Source organism: Saccostrea echinata, unplaced genomic scaffold (assembly GCF_033153115.1).
Source record: "Saccostrea echinata isolate AGI-Se365-2 ecotype Australia unplaced genomic scaffold, CSIRO_AGI_Sech_v1 ptg000054l, whole genome shotgun sequence".
Taxonomy (NCBI): Eukaryota; Metazoa; Mollusca; class Bivalvia; order Ostreida; family Ostreidae; genus Saccostrea; species Saccostrea echinata.
In genome coordinates this window covers 39568923-39585942 of record NW_026889803.1, presented here as the reverse complement: position 1 = coordinate 39585942, position 17020 = coordinate 39568923, and the positions used below count along the sequence as shown (strand labels likewise).

The 17020-nt window shown below is 34.2% G+C and overlaps 1 protein-coding gene across 1 annotated transcript; it reads right to left on the bottom strand.

Moving 5' to 3' along the window:
- Positions 1–7901: 7901 nt before the first annotated feature.
- Positions 7902–16551, bottom strand: LOC133172604 (kelch-like protein 24). The gene is made up of 3 exons (XM_061307532.1): positions 16536–16551; positions 13670–13753; positions 7902–10811 (listed from the first exon to the last, which is right to left on the bottom strand). The coding sequence occupies exons 2-3, from the start codon at positions 13694–13696 to the stop codon at positions 8952–8954; spliced, it is 1887 nt and encodes a 628-aa protein (XP_061163516.1). The 5' UTR covers positions 13697–13753; positions 16536–16551; the 3' UTR covers positions 7902–8951.
- Between the last annotated feature and the right edge of the window lie 469 nt (positions 16552–17020).

The window sequence follows — 17020 nt, the reverse complement described above, 5'->3', positions numbered from 1 at the left end:
TGCACTACTCTAGTGCGTAAATGAAAAGTTAACATGTTAAAAATCCTGAATTTAAAAAAAAGGAATTCAATAAAGACTTTGATAGAGTTTAAGTACAGAGGTTTGCTCCCATTCATTTTTTTTAAAAATGAAAATCGTACATTAACAAGTGTGTTTTTTAAAAAATTTATTTAAAGTATTATTTTTTAAACATTAAATACTTGTCTACTCTCCGAGAGCAATCCCCTGTAATTTTTGAAGAGTAACAGCTCTTGGGCTCAAAATTTCATGGAATTCCATTTTTCCGTTGTTATTTCATGTTTATTAGTTCAATCAAACCACGTATTTTTGCGCCCAGTCATGAAAGTCGATCAGTGGAATATTGCATATGAAATATGCCAATATTAATAATCATATGAACATTCATCTATTAACAAAATTATTAAATCAAATAATTTATGCAACATTTTAGTTACGAACATACTTTTACTTCATCTCACTTCAATTCTTTTGCTAACTGCTAATAGAACTTGAAACTAAACACCATGTATCAGCACAGGCACTTGAAGCATGGATCATTCCCCACTAACTAATAAAATATAAGGAGTCTTTATGTTATTTCTCCGTCAATTTTATTTGTATGTCATTCTGTACAATTGGTTTGTATTTTTGTTAAGGTTTAAAAATTGGCCATATACAGTATAACGAAATATGGAGATAACGAACAATATTCAAGTTCAAGGACTTAGTCCATTAAAACAATACAGATTGGGAGCAGAGCAAACGCGGATCTCCAAATACAGAGGTGGGATCAGGTGCCATGGAGGAGTGAGCATCCCCTGCCGACCGGTCACACCCGCCGTGTGCTCCTTGTCATGATCGGTAAATAACGGAAAAATCCGTCGAAAATTTAGTGTATAATAATGGTCTAACAATTAGTATGAAAAACGTCGGTCAGCATATGATTTAATGATAGATTGTATTTACTGACAAGGACATTGTATCGACCATAGAACTTACGAAATGATGACTTTAAACGAAACTGTTGATATTCTTGTTTCATCAACTTGATTGTCAATAACGTACCTCGTTTTAGAAATTGTTCATACGTAGAGCATGCTCTTGCGTATCAGATCAACTGAGAGATATACACCCCGTATGCAGGTGATGATAAAATACGTGTATTTTTATTATACCGTATATGACCAAACAAAAGTACAAACCACTTGCACAGAATGACATACAGATAGAAATGACGGAGAAATCGCATATTTTCGAGAAAAATAAAGACTCCTTATATTTTATTAGTTAATATGTTAGGGAGGGGGGGGGGAGGGTCATCCACGCTTCAGGTGCTTGTGGTATCAGCGAAGCGGGCGTCATCTTCACTGTAGACAGAAATAGGTGTACGAACTCTTACACTACCAATTAGCATCAATTACTTATTTAGCATTGAAAAGTGATACTTTTCCACAATCATTTAGTAAGAGGATACAATGTATTATAAAATTTAAGAATAGGAACGCGACACAGGAAAGGACTTGGCAAAATAAACTTTTTAATGCACTTTTTGGCTGAATTAGGAACAATCCAGTAGGATTTATATATTTACGACCATCCTGATGCAAAAAGAGGATTTTGAAAAGAATTAAGTTAATTCAGTGAATTTTGAACATCCCTCATTAAATCTGGACATTGGAAATAATTACGGATGGGATACATAATAGCAGCTTGGAAGAAATTCATAATGAGTAATAAACTTTCTTAAAATTAATTAACTCTAATGGCCTTTTTTGTATTTGAATCATTATCTAACTTCCTTGCTGATGACGGCTTGAATGTTACATGCAGTTGGTTTTAACAGCTGTTTCAGTATTGCATAGAAAAATGGTTGCCGTTGGACAACTCTACTAAAACAGTGTGCAAGTAACACATGCATCGCCAGAAGGTACCTTTGGTAAAAGTAAAAACTCCTCCCAAAATCACAGACAGACGTCAAAACATGCTCCGCAGATGACACAAAAATGCACTCCACATAATTACTGACTCAACATACTCGTGATTTTATAGTTTCATGATTTTATAGATTTTATAGTTTTTGGTATAGCTTGAATAAAAGTTACCGTTAGGATAGAAATCAAATATGTATTCTACATGTAAGTATAGCAAGCTTTTATACAAATTAACACTGCTGTATACGCACAACCAGTTCGTAGAGCCCTTTCTAGGAAAACTGTATAATATACAGATTCAAAGAAAAACAAGACGTGTTTGTGAAACACTGACACCCAACCACCCCCACCCTCGAATGACGCATTGCTAAAATTCAAGTCTTTCAAAAGTAGGTTAAACTCCAAGGTCAAGGTTTTGAGGTAAAAGAAATGTTGATTCCAAAAGAAAGGTCTTGACTCAAGAATATAAACATATGAAATATAAAAGCACTAACACCAACTGTTCAAGAGTTACAGTCTACGTGAAAGTTTTTTTTAAAGTAGGTCAAACTCCAAGGTCAGGGGGCCAATAATCTTGGTATCCAAATAAAGGTCTAATAACAGGGAGTACACATGTTATATAAGAAAGCCCTATAAAAAACTGGTAGAAGTTAAGGCAAAGGTTAAAATTTTTCAAAAGTACTAAATAGATCAAACTCCAAGCTCAAGGACAGGAGGTCCAAAATGTCGGTAACCAAAGAAAGGTCTTTTCACAGGGAATACACACAATTGAAATGTGAAGCACTAGCACCAACTGTTCAGAATTTATAACAAAGGTTAAAGTTTCCCATAAGTAGGTCAAACTCCTAGGTCAAGGTCATTAAGTCAAAAATGTCGACACCAAAAGAAAGTCTTGTCACAATGAATACACATGTAAAATATGAAGGACAAACAGATAGACAGACATACCAAAACTATATGCCGAATCTTTAATTATTGGGGCATAAAAAGTAATCCAGGTTATGATCGTCCGTTTTTGAAGAGTTTGTTAAAATCTTTTTGTTAGCCATGAGCACACCTCAACATTCATAACTCAGAGGAAAATGTAGCCGTTGAACTGCAGCTCTCTGGTTGAAGATGCTTGATATATATATGAAAGAAGAGAAAATTGCACTTTGAAAACTTTTCAGTTTTGAGATATACTTAGGTGACCGTGCATACCCTGAAATTTGGAATTCCTATTAGCTTTCGCTTTTTTGCGAACATATGCAGTTTCGGGATTTTAACCAGTGAGAAGGAACGGAGATAACGATCTTTCATTTGAGAGGTGCCTCATTATTAAACGAGGGACGACGTTATATGGCAAAACATACCGAGAAAATCTAAATATTTTTTTCGTATTTTTTTCGGGGGGGGGGGGTAAATATCATAAATATCGTCTATAAAAGAAGACAGTGTGTGTGTGATACGATGACAGAGATGAACAAAGTGCCATGTAAATGTAGTAATGTAAATTCATTCTCATTCTAGTTAGGATCCAATAGTAATCACACTGCTCAACGCGTTATCAGCTATTCGGTTGTTATCGGGCATTCGGTGGATAACAACTTTTGACAGGTTAGTAAATTGTTGCAAATAAACATTGTAATAATAGAAACAGAGAATGTTGATTGTGCTTTTTGTGAACAAGAATGAATACAGATACAAAATAAAGCCCCAATATGTTTTATTATAGTATTTGTGAGTCTTGGGAAGACTTTAAAAGTCAAATTTGTTATATTTTGCAAGTTTTTGTCTGATTGGCATTGCTGCATATAGCCTCTTTCTTCAAAATCCTTATATTTACCTAACATTAGTCATTGTCCACAATGTGTCATCGTCAGAATCTCGCAAAGATGCAATTAAAGGGTAAAAATTCCCGTTTTTTAACTTTTAGGATGTTATCGGAAATACGGTTGAATGGTTCACTTTGTTATCGGAAATTTCGGTTTTTGTTATCGGAAACAAAGGTTGTCATAGGTTAGGAAAATGTGAAGAAACAACAGAAAACTTCATTAAATCTAAATATTTAGAATGGCAGGTACACAATTCGAATTTTTGGCTATCATTTGTCTCTTTTTAGAATACTTAACTTAAAAAAAAAGAGAGTGTTTTTGGCATTTCTCATAATCACTGAAATGTATATGATCTTGACCTGTTCGAAAATATTGTTTAAGTTTTAAAACCTCTGAATTATAAATCTCTATTGTAACCAAAATACAGATTCCAGATTTAATTATTGCGATTCTTACATTGCATTATTCGCAATATAAAAGACTCGCAATAATTGCTGAATTCACAGTAATTTATTCTTAGTTTTCTGTGATTGCCTTTCACAGTTACACACTGTTCTTCGCTTTTGTCTCTGTTTTGCTTGCTTCGTCTTTATTCGTTGACTTTGCATTTTTGATCTACCCTTAACCACCTTTTGTTAGTACTAAATACATACATGTTTTAGTTCGGTATCAAGCAATTAAAGAATCTAAACTCAAGAGTGGTTTAATGAATTTCCCAAAAGGGTGTTAAGCCAAATATGACCTAGAATTCTAACTTTTGAGGGAAAATAAAGAGATTGACTTTACTAGTTTTCAAAATGCGTTACTGAAGGAAGGAAATTATGAAGATAACGAACAGTAATAAAGCTCAAAAGTCTATTGAAACAATATAAATTTGGAACAGAGAAAACACGGACCTCTAAAAACATCAGAGGTTGGTTCAGTGGCCCTAGAAAGAATAAACACCCCCTGTCGATTGGTCACACCCACAGTGTGCTCTGTGTCATTGGCCAAATGGAAAACCCGTAGATAATTCAATGTGTAGGTGGAGCTCATGCCTGGAGCTGGAGAGGGGGGGGGGGCGTCGGGGAGATTCGAACCTCACCTGGAATTTGTAGAGTTATTGAATTTTTATACTCAAGCAAATAAAAAAAAAACCCTTGGCATACCCCCCCCCCCTTCATTGAAAACGCGGATCACTGATTGTAGAAAAAGTTAAACATATGAAGAAGTGAAGTGAATCGACCAGCCCCCCAAGTATTTTTCACGTTTGGGAAATTTAACGTTTTTTTTTTTTTTAATTTAATCTATAAAGAAATATTTCTTTGCGATATGCACATCATTCTATTTCCTCTATTTTAAACCTTAAAATCAAATGGTTTGACACAAACAATGTTATTGCTCTATATTGGACATAAAAACATTTAGCCTTCTAGGCTCATTTGGGCACTTGAAGTGACGATGTTTTTTTTTAAAAATGACATACTAGTATTAGATCGGAAGACGTGACTAACTAAAGCAACTATAGATTTGTTATATACATGTCATATATAATAATGTTAAATGGAGAACAGAAAAATGATTGAACAGACAGGGAGTTAAATTATAAAATCATAATTATAATAATTATTCTTATTTATATACATGTACGAGTATCAAAACAAAATAACAATGGAAAGCTGGAAAATTAAAAAAAAAATTACTTAAAGTAGTCCGATCCTCGGCAGTTATGTAATTGAAAATGCTCACAAATATATCTCTGAATTCACAAATTAATGTATATTTACCCATTGTATTTCTTCTAAGTTAATCATTATAGTTTATCATATTACATAGGGAAAATAATCAAATCTCCAATATATTCAGAAGACGAATAGAAACATCAACTATGCATTTTCTAATTGAAAACTGATCAACAAATATATTTTAAGTTAAAAAATAATAGGTATCCAGGCATTTAGGGAAATTTGCATGTTTTTTTTAAAAAAATACTTTTTTGGTTTTACATGTATAGGTCTTCTATTTTCTTCAAAACTTTATAGAATACATAGTGTGAAAAGCTTGTGCTATCATTGCAAGACATCATAAATCACTTCCAATTTCATATTATGCTAAAAAGCATTGATGTTTAAGGTTAAACTCAAGAAAATCCTATTCATTTAAAACTGTATTTATTTTTTACTTGTATAAGGAACAAATGTCAACTTTTTACAAGACCCTTTCTAAGACTTCCAAAACCTCAAGTCATATTAAGATGCATAAAATGGAAATTGTTGCATGAATAGTTTTCGATTTCAAGCTTCATGTTGAGACTTTTTAAATTAAATAATAATTTTAAGAGTTATCCTTCATGACTGAGGATTGCATATCCTTAAAACACGTTACGTCTGCTATTTTCAAGGATTGACGGATTATAAATTACTTTTTTTCCCAATCTATTTCTAAAGCTGAAAGAAACTTTTTAACCTGAGTTTCCGATAACGTACACCCGTAAAAACCGAATTATCCGGCAACATCAACCTTGTCGACGATAACTTGTTTTAACCTAACGAGACATTTTAGATGCCTGTTAACTAACCCTTCCTTTGGATTTTTGATCTCAGTCTGCTTATCTTCAGGTATATGATTGTCCATAGAATAAATAAACCGTTTTGTTTTATAGAATAATCTGATTTTGACTTCTACAAAAGCTAAAATGTGATGAAATATTCCGAAATTTTAATAAAATATCATTTGAAAAAGCTGTATATATTTAGAAAGAGAGTGATTTGGTTTGTTCTTTTTGCTGCTGAAAGTATAATCATTTATCTGCCTAAGATCAAAAACTTTTTTGCTGAAGTACGCAATTATCGTTGAATTAAGAAATTTAAAATCACCTATGTTTTCTAAACTTTGCTTTCCTTGCACCGAATGCCCGATAACAACCGAATAGCCGATAACGCGTTGAGCAGTGTGGTAATACACTCCAATATTATCTTCATGAACTTCGAGCAAAATGTTTTATATTAGGAAGCAAACAAACTTCAGAATATTATGTTCTTATATTATACTTTCATGTAAATTAGTTTAATCTGATTCGCCGAGAAGCATTTGTTAAAAAACACTATTACCCGCTGAATATTGAAGCCACGCCCACCAGCGTAGCAACAGTTAACATTGCTTGACGACGGGTGTTATTCCAAAAAATATTGACTGCGCAGAATTCATGCGCGCAAGGTTCACTGTAATATGTATTTGTATAAAACATTCAGTATAATATAATAAATACCGCATGTAGTTGAGTGTAACATTGAAAATTTTCACCCCAAGAAAACCATTGTCAACCTCGGCTGCGCCTCGGTTGACAATGGTTTTCTTGGGGTGAAAATTTTCAATGTTACACTCAACTACATGCAGTATTTATATAATACACGATGTATAAATCTATTGATTTACAGTCTGCAAGGATCAGGCGATGTTCTTATAAAAATGATGTATTAATGGCAGTAAAATATAGTGATTTAAGGGCACAAAATCGATCAAAGTTGAGAGAGAGGAGAGAGACTATTTATATATCTACATGAGTTCTGCCAGCTGAACTATCTGGTCACTTGCGAACAAACCTGTATCATCGCCACATTCTTGCCCAATGAAATGTCTTGGGTCCCAAATTTACCAAACTCCTCTTCCTTAGTACTTTAACAATCACTATCAGGGCACCGTCTATGACACCAAATGTAACAGAATGATATGAAATACGACAGAACAGACCCTGCAGGATTCGAGCTCAGACCTCCCGATCTTTAGCAGGTGTTCATACACCTGAGCTTTCCGGCAAAAACCGTTTAAACTTGTCTGCCTTATTAGAAAAAAAAATATAGGCAAGTCCTAATTAAGGCCAACGTAATGTATTTGAATTTCAACCAATGCATTTTTTCTTTTGGATTATTATTCCATGCTTATTTTAAAGAACACTGGCGGATTTAGACCCCCCCCCCCCTTTGTGTCCAAAATATACGTAAGATTTAATAAATCAATTTTTTTGGGTGTGGCCGTGCCCCCCCCCTTTTTTCAAGATTTCTGGATCCGCCACTATAGAAGCTAAACATTGTCTCAGGATTTATCACTCTACTTACATGTAGTTTGACCAAATAAGCAATTTGTTTCACGACACTGAAAAAAAACAAAAACAATGAACTTGGGTCAACAGTTATTTATTCCTCTACTCAAATGACGAATGACCACATGCAACAACTATAAACAAAGGGGGGAAATACACTAAAAAATTAAAACAAAAGTATTGCATGAAGTGTATTTCCGATTACTATGATGTATATTTCCGATCCAGCTAAATCCTGTTAAAGCAAGAATTCATTTAAGTATAAAATGATTAAATCTTTTGTACTTATCAAGAAAAAATGAATGTAGAGAATCCGATTAATTTAATAGCGCACTACAATCAAGGGAAAATCAAATTAAAACACAAAACCTCAAAATGGGGCAACACGGATACAACACGCAACCCTGGTAAAAAGCTAAAATGGATGAAGGGTGTTTAAAATTTCGGTTTTCAATCAGACGAAATGAATTTGTTCTGAAAGTTTTCGAATGAGGATGTTACCTTATCAAAGTATAAGCCATCTGTTACAACCAAGTTAATAGGAATAAAATAAATGATATATAAACCAAAAGGTAACGTGTATAAATATAATCTCAACTTTGGTCTTAGATCAAACTGATTGGTATAGATACTGAATCTAAAACCTATTCAAGAAAGGAAGATACATGCAAAATATGAATTTGAAAGACACTGTTTACGAACATTAAATGTTATTTGGACTTTGCATTTGTTGTCAAAAAAAACCCAACAAACATTGACAATGATACCGTCAAATATGTTGTAGATAACAGGATGGTTCTCCGAAATTTCGCCAGGCAAGCTAAGCAGATAAATACTCTAAACATTAACAACAGAAAAGAGACAACAAACAACATATACATTGCACTAGAGTTGAAAGACATTATGCCATTTCTAAAACTTTAAGACTTCATAAATCTAAATTATGACTTTGGGCAGCAAATTAAACTACTGTTGTTCTTAGAAGCAAATGCATGACACAAGAATTCTGTCTACTGCTACGAACAAAACTGTTATCATCAACTAATACAATGCAACATTTCTGTGCATGTGTCTAATTGCAACACGTTGCAAGAAGTCTGTTTATGTTTTAAAAAATACTATTTCGAATCAGTTTCTCATTTCATTGTTCAGATAGTCGCGTGGTACAACTGTTTTGACACATCCGAAGCACCAACGTGCCGAGGGCATCTCCAACGGTGTCTGATCGGTGACCTTGACATCCCCTTTACAACGAACATTGACTTGTATGATGTTCTTCAGAATTGTGTTGTCAGGTGTTTTCCCACCAACAAGCAAGATGTTCCCGCGATGCTGGATCACCTCGAAGTGATGCTGACTGAAGTTGGGAATTCGACATAACAATTTCCCCAGCACTGGTGATAACGTTGTTGTTACCGTATATGGTTCTGTCGACGTCACGGTGACGTCTGTCGAGTCTGAGGAATCGCAGCGTGACCTTGGTCGTGATACGTTGTGGGAAATGATACTCAGAGTTGGGTCACAGAATTCAAGAACTCTACCATCTGGTGCTAGAACATAGACGGACATATCTAAGCTCACAGTTCGGGTGAGTCGACAAGTAAAAGGAAGATCGCCTATTATACTAGTGCAGTGTAGTCGCGTATCAAAACATTGTACAGACATTGTGTCCTTATCTGATTCTGTGATTCCTCCAAAGATAAATATTTTTTCCCCGATTGTCGATGCTGATGTAGACCTTACTCCCAGTATGAGATCACCAGCCATGGACCACTTTTCGGTTTGCAGATTAAATTCCTCTATATTCGTCATAGCAGGTGCCCGCCCATCTCTTCCGCCCAAAACGAAGATAGAGTGTGCTACTGAGACCATTACATGACCACATCTTCCATTTGTCATGGTTTCACAGATCTTCCATTCGTTTTTGTGAGTCTTAAATTCTGCAAGGCCTTGGAGTTTCAACCATCCGCCAGAGACAAATATGCTGTCCCCGTGTGTGCAGGCTGCGAACTCGTACCCAGGATCGTACGGCAAACAAGGAAGATAAAACCATTTTTCCTGCTGGAAGCTGTAGCATAGAACCTCTTTTGTCGTTTGATATCGAGGAGTGGTGGATAACAAACCTCCAATCACGATCAACACATCGTCGACTTTACTGGTCATTCTTCTGCTACACCGAATGGATGTAAAATCTTGGCGTTTGGACAGACAAGTGTGATAACGCATAGCTTCCCGCATAACCGACCTACACTGGGGGCTGTTTTGAACTACAATATTTGAGTCAAAAACATGGAACAAATAATCTGAGGACACGAGGGGAAGGCGCAGCGAGGGAAGGATTTCGCAGATATTTTGACAACGGCGATCTTTATCGAAGTCAATCCATTCGTTAGCGACATCACAGATAAACTCCTCTGAGGGAGATTTCAAATAATCATCCTGGAAAATAAGAACAATTTCGTCTATATCGAGATGCAAAAAATCTTCTGTGGTACAAACCATCTGGAAGTTCTCAAGAATAGTGCCCCACGCTTTCTCACAGAGTTTCTGACACGCATGTGCCTTCGCAATCTTCCATATCCCAATGCAGTTTTCGTGAGAAATTTGAGAAAGTAAGAAATCTTCGCATCGTTCTTGCAAACAGGGTATCTGCATGAGCGACGAGGCGCGAAATATTTTTTCCGCGTTGTCTTCCCTAACCGTGGCTTTTCCTGTATACATAAACGTTCGAAGATTTTCAAATATTTCGGGCTCTATGTCATGTAATCGGACAACACTTTCACGGTTTTCCTTCATATCATGGGTGAACATAGCCTCGAAATATGGAGACATAGCCGCCAATATTACTTTGTGACATTGGTATTCGTGGTCATCAACTTGGATCGTGACGTCAGCGTGCTGCGTACTGTTCAGGATTCCTTCTAGACCACTGGAGAGGTGCGACAAGAACTGCAAACGAGGAATGGTGGCGTTTGGCACGTCCACTTCCTAAAAAACCCAAACAAACAAAAATACAGCGATTTATGCTATATTCTATATACAAATGAAATCAATAAAAACACTGGAAAATTATATATTAATGAACCCCTCCCCTACTCCTATAAGTAAGAGTCTCGGTTATTGTCCCTACGTTCCCTATATACCTCGGAGTACAATATTTGTTGAAGTAAATATGCATAAGAAGTAAAGCTACTTTTCTAAAAATGCACTTTAAAGTTGAAATAGAAATTCCATAGGAAATCGAATGTTGTGTTCAAATAAGTGTAATTTGGGCAAAATAAAAATTAATGATTTAATGGAAATAATTAATAAAAGGAAACTTGTGATTTAATAGAATTAATAGAAAATATGTGGGTGTCAAGAACCTGCACACCAACTTTAGGAAATTTATGTCTTCTATTTTACTTCCCTGATATAACTCATTTTGTTGGTGCCATTTTAGAATTAATTTGGCCTTCACAGGTTTAAAAAAAAATATTTCCAGAAAATGTTTTTACCAAAATTTGATAAACAGGAAATTGATACTTATCATGTTATTTTGAAATTTCTATGAGTTGGTACATTTTAATTAATACATCACATACTCTTTTGATATTATTTCCTGTCATAAATGAAAATATGGCACAATATATTGATTAACCTTGATGAGCTTACTTGATCAGCTTACTTTAATTAGCAATTAAAAACAGCTTGGTTAAACCATTTTAATGTAATCTTTTTAAATACGAAGTCCCACTTTGGTTGCATGATAGTTTTCTTTGTTAACTATCATCAATTTCAGAATATACTATATCCATGCAGCAGCTAGTTTTGATCAAACATTTACTTCTTAATTGAAATTAAAATGAATGCACATCCTGTTTAAGAAGATAATGAAATGATAATTAGTGATTCAGCAGGATACAAAGTAATAATAGTTATCAATGTTTGTATGCAAGGTTGTGTACAGTCAGTCAATTACCCATACAAAATAATTTATGAGCTGACAAACAATTAAAGAGCAGCAATGTTTAAAATACCTATTATCTGGATTGTTTTGAAATGTCTGAGTACAGATTAGAGTATACTGGCATATCTGACTTTTTGTCTGTTTTACATACATTCATGAAAAACTGCATTGAAATAGCTGAAGGTCAAGATTACTATTTTTCTTAAAAAAAAAAAATTACATAGTGAAGTCAACCTGTTAATCTTAAGGTAGTTCTATACTCGGCACTAAATGGGCTCAATCTTGAAAAATCTGCTTTTAAAAGATAGACATATATCCCAGCAATGGAAAAACATAAGAAAAATTATATGTCAGCATGTTTATTTTTCCGCTATTGCCTCTCAGGCTATATACCCTGAAATGCAAAATACTGAAAATGTACCAGTCCACGAATTTTTCTACATATAAGAATTAAAATCTAAACAGTCAACTTTAATACACAAAAAAGAATAGGAAAATGTTAAGGAACCAAATTTAATCATTATTTTGGGTGAATTATTTTAAATATGTGCACTTTGCTAGGCTAACGTATCAAAATTTAGTACGAGAAAATATGCTTCACTGGTCAATTTTGGTCATTTTTAAATATTTTTATGGACTCAATCTTCAAAATTTTGCTTTTTTTTTACAGAATAATATCTAAGAAAAAGAATAAGCTAAAAAAATTATATGTTGATGCATTACTTTTCATGTAATGGGCTCTGAACTAAAGGTACCCCCTTGAAATTTCTCTTCCAAAAGAAAGATATTGCCACATTTGACTATAATACAGTTAAAGTTTGAATGTACATTTGTATTTACAAAGTTGTACATATTTAAACATTAATAATTCACATCCAATACCTATTGTCCCTAAAATTTATCTTGTTTTACATAAAAAAAAACACTTGTCAGTAAATTAGAGACAAATGAATCAGAACGTGATTGACTGATTCTCACAAACTGGATGATCTGTTTAAAGAAAGTAAGTATGCTGTAAGTGAATCAACTATTTTCATTTACTAGTATTCTAAAGATAATTTGCACTGTGATTAAATAATGTGATGGGTTTGCGGCGGGGGGGGGGGGGGGGGGGGTATGCATCTAACATCCCGTCGATCTGTTCCAGTCAAATCAATGTGGTTACTCAAACCATAATTTGTGAAATAGCACAGATATGAAGATATTTAATTTTTTTTCTTAAGAAGTCAATATTTACAGCACTAAAAACTCTTTACAATTATGACTTTTGAAGAGGTCTACTTGAGAGTATACAGACCTGGTTATGTATTGGTTGACCAAGGCCGATGTCAACCAATACCTGATCAGGTCCATGTACAAGTAGTCACTATTCTCTATTGAGAAGTTGATGGCTCGTTTTAATACTAAAACGAGCCATTAACTTCTCAATAGAGAATAGGAGAGGGACACTGTGAACTTGCAAGAACCTGAAGAAGGCATAGGTCGAGAAAAGAATACTGTTAGTGTTAAAAAAATTATTGAAACAGAATGATTATAATTGTTTAACCTTCTTTTTTTTACTTGACTTTCAAACGCTATTCATACAGATTTTAGAATAATTTATTTACGGATTATCGTGATTCTGAATTATTGAATCCAAGTAGTGTCCAAAATATTTGAATGAACGACGAGTGCTATGTACCAACTCTATTCTAAGCTATTCTTGTGACTGTTAAGAAAATCAGTCAAGAGGAACGAAATGTCTGGATCTTTAATGAACAGCTGATTATTCAGATTACTGTCTACCGAAAAATGTGAATAGATCAAGAGATTGTAGGCCGCAATCATACAAAAATGCTACACTGAATGTTTCCTGAACATGGTCAACAATTAGCTTCATGTACAGGTAAATATTTACCTCAACACAATTCAGTTCCTCTGTCATCTTTGTTTTATCTCTCCATTAACTCTGGGCACTGTCCTTTGTCAGTTGTCTACCACCCTGTTGTCAAAACACAGTCGCTGTTATAAATGTTCTTAAATATTGAAACCCCTAAGAATAAACATTTAGATGAATCAGACTGTCAAAGTTAGTTAACACAAACTACGTTTTATTCGTAAACCATGTGATGGTAAATAACAGCTACTTCTATACTTGACCCATGATTTTTTTTTCTCTTTTTAGGGAAGGGGGAGGCTATTTTAAAAATAAATTCAACAACAATTTTTTGACGAAAAGAAAAAAGTCATTAAAATATGAAATATATTTCGTGAAGGGGGTATAGGGGCTTTAGGGGGTGACCTTAGAGAAAATGGTGTGGTTTTACTTCGCGTAAAATGTTTAGGCAGGGACCTATATACTAACTATATACTATACTAGTATATAGGTCCCTGGTTTAGGTCTCTTACATTCTAGTATCAACTTCTCTGAAAGGAGGAGGGGTTTACTCCATTTTATAATGACAATAAATATTCTACTTTGAGGAGTTCAGAACTTCCTCCGACTGCCGTGAACCCCTCCATTAAACAAAATCTTAAAAATGATAAAACGACCGGCGCAGATCATTGCTTTCCATACAAAGTTTTTGAGATAAAATTGTTTTAGGACTATAACTTTGAAAATTGATGACTTCGTAGAGTGCTGCTGAAATTGCTCTGTAGGCCTGTAGCAACGGTTTCAAAAGGGGGAGGGCAACTTCCCCAAAAAAATCTGACAAGCAAAAAAAAAAATTTTTTACTGTCAATCCTGGAATTTGCCAGCAGTGCTCGACCTTACAACAACAAAGGGGGGGGGTCAGCATCTAAAAGAAAATTTACTATAGCAAAATCCTATACTCAGAAAAAATTAAGTGCCCCCCCCCCCCATTTTAAACGATTTGAAATCTAAGTATCATGAGTATTTGAATTGACCCATTTATCCCAAACTACCCATAGTCCTCTGCGTCTCCACTTTGGTACGAACGAACTCTGGCGGAAGTTTGCCATTTATCCCAATATAGACATTTAACACAAAGAGAAATTCGAAAAATTGTTTTTTTATTGTGTTAATATTATTATGGAACAAACAGTATCATACCCGGTATCACATTTCTCAGGATATAAATTGGTGACCTTGACAAAATTCAAGAGTCAAGACCATGCATTGACAAATATATTATTTACACACTGAATTGTCGACGGATTATTCCGTTATTTATCATGACAAGGAGCACACGGCGGGTGTGAACGGTCGGCAGGGGATGCTCACACCTCCATGGCACCTGATCCCACCTCTAAATTCTGAGATCTGTGTTTGCCCTGCTCCCGATTTGTTTTGTTTTAATGGACTTTGAGCTTGAATACTGTTCATTTTCTCCATATTTCATGGTAACTTTTGGTCAGTTTTATTCGGTAGAATTTCAATTCAGTCTTAGTCCAAACATCAGCGGTGCTCAAGTTTAGGAACTTGGTAATATAGGGTAATATAAATATACGGGGAGACTACACCCTTCTATACAAATAACTACGGGCCTGATGGATGGAATCATTCTGAGTAAAATTAAAAAACATTGGTATAGGGCCTGACACTATTTAATGCTGTAAATTCCTAGTCTATTTGAGCAAAGTATAAAAATTCACTAAATTGGTATTAAGATTTTCAGTTGCTCATTGATTAACATTACGTTTGTATTTCATACAGGCACGAAGTGGGGGAGGGGGAGACCCACTTCTTCCTGAACACATAATTATTTACTTCTAATTTAGTATGAAAATGTTCACTGAAAGCCCCACCCCCACCACCACATTTTGTTGAAGTATTGTCAGTCCTGATTCAATTTTTTTTGTCAAAAAGATGAAACCTCCCCTCCCCTTCCTCCTCCACGAAATAGGATTTTCGATTTTGAATATTTGTTTGTCCAAGATTTTCGAGTAAGTTGTCAAATTGACTTGTCAAAATTTAGATTTTCAGTATCTTGATTTGTATTTAACAAACATGTTTTTAAAAACTGCATTTTTTTAAATGATTAAAAACAAACACTTCTGTTTTATTTTCCAAATTACTTCAAAAATTAAAATACTAATTTGAATTTTTTTTTTACTTTGGGACTCTCTATACTACGGAAGCCCAATAGTGCAAACCAAAACTAAATAAAAAATAGAAAACGAAATAATTAAATAAAAAACGAAATTATTAAATAAAAACGAAATTACAAAATCAAAAAATTAATTATTAAATAAAAAACGAAATTACAAAATAAAAAACGAAATGATGAAAAATGTTTTTGAGACTTTGAGAAAATTATATAGCATAAAGGAGTACATAGAATTACCGAAATCCTTTTTAACATAAGGGTGCGGGCCTTTTTACCCAAGATAAAATTTCAAAGACAACGAAGTACTGGGATAAGAAAAAATCGCGTTTGCTTACTAAATGGGGAAAATACAAGCAAATTTTAAAAGTTTTGAATTACTATATCTTGGTCTAATATAATGTTTAGAATACTTGAATGAATTAAAAATTATGTGATACAGTGCATATTGCAATCTATTACATTTTATATCAAATTGTAGATCAGTCCAACTACAAAAAAGTACTCTGAAATACTTGTGCAGTGTAGAGAGGATCCTAAAGTCTGTGTTCAGGATAAGGTATTGGGCCCTTATTATCAGAATAAGCTATTTCACCAATTGTTTGGTTACATACATCTTTATGAATTACCTTTAAAAATGAATAGTTGCAATTTTGAAGCAAAGACACAAAATAGCAAATCTCTTACATACTGGGTGCAAAATGATACACAAACCTGTTTTAATGCTGTTATCTTCTAATTGATTTCTCTCGGATCAGATTTTCATCAACAAGCAACAATTGAAAACCTGGAAATAGTTCCTCTTGATCACAACTCTAGTCCTTTTATGAATAAAATCGAAAATGAGTGCTGTTTAAACGGAGGGGAAATTTCCTGAAACATATTAATTTTCGGAAATCCTATTTTGTAGCATTGGGTGTACATCCCAGATTGATTCTAATAATGGCAGGCTATATATGTCAGCTGAGGTTGTTTATTAAAGGCATATTTAAGTTACGTCATATCGTAGAACGGACATCAAACGCGGAAGTTAAATCAACTTTATCCAAGGAATATACTACATAACGTCCTATATGTATCACTGCAGAATTTGTAGAACACCAATGTGTCCGTCAGTATAATGTTACCTGATGTTTTATACGGGTTTTTAACATGACAAAGCGTAGGCTAACATTTTTTCTTGTAAAAACTCTGTTTGT